The 5,582-nt window shown below is 61.6% G+C and overlaps 1 protein-coding gene across 1 annotated transcript in view; it reads right to left on the minus strand.

The window, feature by feature from the left end:
* Positions 1-5,582, minus strand: part of COL9A3 (collagen type IX alpha 3 chain) — a 29,562-nt gene that overhangs the window by 3,444 nt on the left and 20,536 nt on the right. The window contains exons 22-31 of the mRNA XM_007462279.1: positions 5,430-5,483; positions 5,296-5,349; positions 4,767-4,820; positions 4,590-4,661; positions 3,531-3,566; positions 2,852-2,896; positions 1,451-1,483; positions 1,137-1,283; positions 910-964; positions 218-400 (exon numbers count right to left, since the gene is read on the minus strand). Coding sequence (XP_007462341.1) covers positions 218-400; positions 910-964; positions 1,137-1,283; positions 1,451-1,483; positions 2,852-2,896; positions 3,531-3,566; positions 4,590-4,661; positions 4,767-4,820; positions 5,296-5,349; positions 5,430-5,483 — 733 coding nt within the window. The remainder of the gene's footprint in view (positions 1-217; positions 401-909; positions 965-1,136; positions 1,284-1,450; positions 1,484-2,851; positions 2,897-3,530; positions 3,567-4,589; positions 4,662-4,766; positions 4,821-5,295; positions 5,350-5,429; positions 5,484-5,582) is intronic.

The following is a 5,582-nucleotide window of genomic DNA, read 5'->3' on the forward strand; positions in this document are numbered from 1 at the left end:
CCCAGGCAGCTCAGACGTGTGTGTCAGACATGGATCGGCAAGGCCGGAAGGACCCTGGCTGAAGGCCAGGGGACTCTGGGCCCATTTCCCCTCTGGGTCTCTTCCCCCGCCCTGTCCCCGCAGGGGAGCTTCTCTGCGTGGCAGTCGCAGATTTCATGGCTGGGATACTGGCTGGGGGCTCTGGCGTGTGGCCGCGTGGTGGGTGGACTGCACTCACCTCTGGGTCCGGGGTCTCCCAGCTCCCCGGTGGGACCGCGGTATCCAGGGGGCCCTCGAGCCCCGGGGTGACCGATGGAGCCTGGGGGCCCCGGTGGGCCGGGGGGGCCAGCGGGACCCGGCCGACCGACGGACCCTGGTGCTAAGGGCTTCCTCAAGTGCGCGGCTAGCTGTGCGATTTGCTCTTTTGGAAAACAGAGATCAGACGTCTGTTCATCAGAAGTGTTATATAACGCGCGAATATACTGCCTTTCAAAGGAAGTTTGTTCATTGATTGAAAAGGGCTTTAACCACTTTGGGTACGTGATAAATGCTGTCCAGTCCTCAGTGACCCAAAGAGTGAATCACAGCCCTAGAGCTCCTTAAAGAGCTCATGAATCGGAGAGGCCAAAAGATGTCCACTTGGTCTGTCAGAGCTGAAAGGGCACGATTATTTGACCCTTGTGACCACTTCATTGAGCAGACATTTAGAACATCCCCCGTGCACCAGGCACCACGGTGAACCCTGCGGGGAGGGGGACCCCTCCAGTGCAGACCCCGAGGACCGCGGGGCGGTAGGCCAGCCCAGAGCGTGGCTTGGCTGGGAGGCTGCGTGGGGATGGGGTGAAGGCGAGGATGGGGCTGGGGGTGGGAGGGGCTGCAGCTCCAGGGGCGGGGCCGTGGGCGGGAAGGGACAGGACAGAGGGCACTCACCGCTGACCATCCCCACACACAGCTCTCTGATGTGCTGCTCGCTGGCTTCTTTGCCCTGGAATTCACCCCAAAATCCATCATCGTATTGGGGGGCATGCTGGCATCTCCTTGAGGCACCCCCACTATCACACTCTGCAAAGTAACCTTGATCATCTAGAAGAGACTTGATCTAAATCCAGGAAAAGCCCGACACCAGTGAGCACTGGCTCCAGAAAGGAGACACGTACCGGGACCCCAGGTTTCCCAGTGATGCCAGGCACGCCTCGCACGCCCTGGAGGCCCATGGGGCCAGGGTGGCCCGGGACGCCATCTATGCCGCTGGTGCCATTGGGGCCTTGGATGCCCTTGGGACCCAGCTCCCCTCGACTGCCGGACTAGAGGGAAACAGCAGGAAGGGGTGGGTCAGGGCATGGGCTTCTCCCTCTGGGAGAATAAGGGCCGGCAGTTTCCTGACCAGAGCAGGCCTCTGAGATCTGCACGGCGTCAGGGCCCCGGGGCTGGCCCGGGGGCCCCGAGGAGCCAGCCTCTGCCAGGCACTCACCTCTCCTTTGGGTCCGACAGGGCCACTGGGACCCTGCAAAAGAGCAGAAGGGAAGATGTGCATTTTAATTACTTGCGTGTTGTTAGTTGGTGGGAATTACTTCCCCAGGAACCAGTCTAGCCGGTTATTAGTTGGGGACGGAAGAGCAAAGCAAGTCTTTCCATGAAGCTGCTATTTGATGGCATCACAATAGCCACAGTGGTTCCTCCTTTTTATTCTAGGTTTCGTTTTCTATTGCTGAGATTGTATTATAGCTACTGATGTTTTAAAACTTATCTTCCCTAAAGAGTGTTTTAGCTGCATAGTCCTTTCTCTCATCCATGTTTACTTTGTTCCCATTCTTTATTTTTTATCTTTTTTAACATCTTTTTTGGAGTATAATTGCTTTACAATGGCGTGTTGGTTTCTGCTTTATAACAAAGTGAATCAGTTATATATATACATATGTCCCCATATCTCCTCCCTCTTGCGTCTTTATTGTTACACATTTGGCAGAGCTGAGGGTCTCTGTGCCTAAGGCTCCCCCTTCTCCAGCTGTGACCTCAGGAGGCTGCCTGGCAGGATGGGGACAGGGACTGGGCCCCAACCAGACAGCAGACGGCCCAGGACCACTCATTCATCCATGCCACCGCCCTCTGCCCAGGCCACAGCTGGTGGCCCCCCTCGAAGCCGGAGGGAGATGGAGGGCCAGGCTTTTCAGCTCAGACAGCCTGAGTGGTAAGTCGCTGAGAGCACAGTGTGAGGGGCACTGCCCGCCTCGCAGGCAGGGGTGGAGCAGGTCGGGGGGCTGTTCCCAGGGTCCCGTGCGTCAAGGTCATCTAGGAATTCACCAAGATGAACAACACTCGCACACACGACTGAGACCATCTCAGCTCAAGCTGGGAAGAGTTGGCTCTGGGCTACGAGGTTGTGCTGGAGACGAGGGTCCCTGGGGCTGAGCCGTTCCTGTCTCCTCTAGACTCAGAGGAGGGCTCAGTCACAGAACTGGAGACCCTCACCACTGGGAGCCACGAAGATCTTTATCCCCAAACCCCCTGACTGTTCCGCTTCATTCACCCCCCGAGGTGTGACTCTGTGGATGAACTCCGTCAGGGTTTTATTCTAAACTCAACCTGAGTTTTAGCTCTGTGGAAGCAGAGTTTGCTGTAGCTCAGTCTCAACTCTGGCTAATTCATGCTGGAGCCGCAGATGGAGCACGGGAGGGCGTAGAAAACCCCAGAGCTGGGCCTGGGGCCACCTTCTGCCTTAGGGGCCGGTCAGCAGCCAGGGCCTCAGCTGCGCCTCGGTCCTCAGCTCGGCCCACCCCAGCCTGGACCTGCAGATGCTTCCCTTCCCCAGCCCCCCTACCCCGAACGTGGCGAGTTCTGTTGTCAAAAGTGAGGCCGACTTAGTCATACTCACCAGTTCCCCTTTATCCCCAGGAAGGCCATCGGCGCCCGCGATGCCCTGAAACGACACAGCTCAAAGTTGCAGAACTGTCCACGCTGCCGTTCTCCAACCGTGGTGGGAGCCGGTGCCCGAGACCCCGACCCCGGCCGAGGCACCAAGCAGACAGTAAGCAGAGCCTCAGGTGGGTTTAGCCTCTTCTAGGTCCTCCTGCTGCTCCCGGGGGGTCAGAAGCAGAGCTGCGCCCGCCCCCCCCCCCCCCTCCATCCATCCATCCATCCTTAGTCCCTCCTGTAAGGTGTCATCAATCAGCTCTTGGCTCCTGATAAGCTCTGGGAAACGTCCTCCAACAATTTGTTTTGCCCTCAAGTAAAACCCCTGGGGCACAGCCAACCCTCCAGAGAGAAGGTGCTGCCTGGAGAACAAATGTTTTTCTAATCTGCTCCTGGAACCCAGATGGCCAGCAGGGAACACACCCCACTCTGAGGGTCCCAGAGGAGCCGCCCAGGCCACAGGCGGCCCCCGTTGTACCCAGGAGCCAACTGGTTCCGGGTCCGGCTGGGTGCCCAGAGTTGTCAGCCTGGTGGTGTGCGGGGCGGCGGGAGAGGGAGGGAGATGAGAGAGATGAGAAGGATGCCCCCCAGCCCTGAAGACAGCGGGCAGCCCACAGCTGACCTGACCACCGGTCGCTCACCTGGTCGCCCTTTGGGCCTGCAGCTCCTCCCGAGCCCTGGGCAGAGAAAGGCTCAGCGTTAAAGAAACCACAGGGATCCCTGGGCGACCCGCACCCGCTGTGGGATCCTGGCCCCTAAGCGTGCTGGGATGCCCCTGTAGAGCCCTCATCTTTTTAGGGGCTCGTAGCCTCACCCCACGTGGGCTGCGCGATTGTTCCACGGGCCCTGCTGCCGGACAGCAAGGCCTCTGGGCTCGGCACCACCGGAAAAAGTTTGGATCGTGCGGCATTTTCGCTCACACGATCCCAGGGTAACTTCCCGACGCGAGCTGCCGAGTCAGAGCCCAAAGCTCGTATTGATCATCTTCCCAGGGGACTGCGGGATTAGGGGCATGTCTGGGAGAGGCCAGAATCACCCCTAAAATGTTAAAATAAAAACTGTCCATCTGCTCAGATAGCAGCGTGAGGAAGAACCCGCCCAAAGGGTCCGGAGAGTGAAACTTCCCTGTGACCTCAAAGTGCAGGCGAGGGTGACCGGGGGTGGGGGTGGGGGGATGCAGTAACCGGCCCCTGTCCCCCACGGGGACGGGCGCAGTGTCCAGGGCCTCTCTCTCTACCTCTTGGAGGCCCTGGTGCCCTTGGCATGCCCCTGACCCCTGGCATTTCTGGCCTGAAGGCTGAGGAAGGGCCCACTGTCCCAGCCCCAGGCCGTGGTTTCCGTGGCCCACCAGGCCCGGGATGAAGGGGCGCCAGAGATGGCGGCTCCTGGGTCCTGTCACTGCGAGCAGGCGGGCAGGCGGCCAAGGAAGGCACCTGAGGTTCCCCTGGGACCTGGTGTAGTGCGGCTAGGCCGGAGCCCAGACACAGCCCACAACCTCCTCCCGGGGCCCCCGGTCACCCAGACTGGGGCCCTCTGTGTCCCAAATATCATGGGACAATAGGGACACCCACAGTGCCCGACTACTGCGCACCCACGGTGTGAGGTGCCTCTGGGGGCCGCTGACGTGGCGCCGCTGTGTGTCCCGTGGGACTGTGGGTGGGGTGCAGGAGCAGGACACCCCTGCTAGGACAGCCACTTACCCGGTCGCCCATGCCGCCTCGGAGGCCTTGGGGGCCGGGCAGGCCGGGGTCTCCCATGCTGCCCTTCCGGCCCTACAGACAAGGACGCAGCGCGTCAGCACCCACAGGGAGCCCAGTGGAGGCCCCTCCCCAGCCCGGCTGGCCCACCTGGGCTCCCTGGGCGCAGACCTCACCCACCTGGAAACCACGGACACCAGGAGCTCCGGGGGGGCCTTGCGGGCCCAGAGCCCCCTGAAAGACAGACAGAGAGTGTGAGTCCAGCTCCGCCTCCCCTGTGGGGGCTGGGCAGACACAGGAGCTGGTCCCCAGCCATCTGGCCCAGTTACTGGGGAAAGAGGTGGGAGGGATCCTGGGGGGCAGCTGGGGGTCGCAGAGGTCAGGCATGCCCTCGGGCCCCGTGTGTCAGTCGGACTTGGCGCGGGCACCGATGCCGATGTCTTCCTTATCTTGGTCTATGGTGGGGCTGAGAGGCGGGGTGCTTCCCCAGGTGGGTGCTCCCTCGGCCGGCTGGGTGCTGGGACTTTGCTTCCTCAGCACAGAGGTCTCAAGGACAGGACAGCTCGAGCCTGGCCACCACCGTGTCCCAGCTTTCACAGGCTCAGCCCATTCGTGCATCCAGAGCGCCACCGCAGCCCACACAGAAAAGGGGCCACTTGGCTGTGGCTCCAGGCCCACCCCCACCCCAGGCTTCATTCCCCCGACTCACCGCTGAGCCCCTGTGGCCAGCCTCGCCACGCTCCCCGGACACACCAGCGTCTCCCTACACTCGGGGAGGGGGACAGAGGGTGTCAGCGGGGTCCGCGCACACTTGGGCTGGGGGTGAGGGCTGCAGATACTCACGGGGACACCGGGCTCTCCTGAGGGGCCAGCCTCGCCCAGCTCTCCAGCTCTGCCCTGCAGGGGAGGGGTGAGCCCTGCGTGAGCTCTGCCCACATCCCTCCGCCCAGGATCCAGGCTGCGGCCTACCCGCTTCCCCCTTTCCCCCCTCCCCCT

This window comes from Lipotes vexillifer, unplaced genomic scaffold, assembly GCF_000442215.2.
Source record: "Lipotes vexillifer unplaced genomic scaffold, Lipotes_vexillifer_v1.1 scaffold1798, whole genome shotgun sequence".
NCBI classification, from domain to species: domain Eukaryota; kingdom Metazoa; phylum Chordata; class Mammalia; order Artiodactyla; family Lipotidae; genus Lipotes; species Lipotes vexillifer.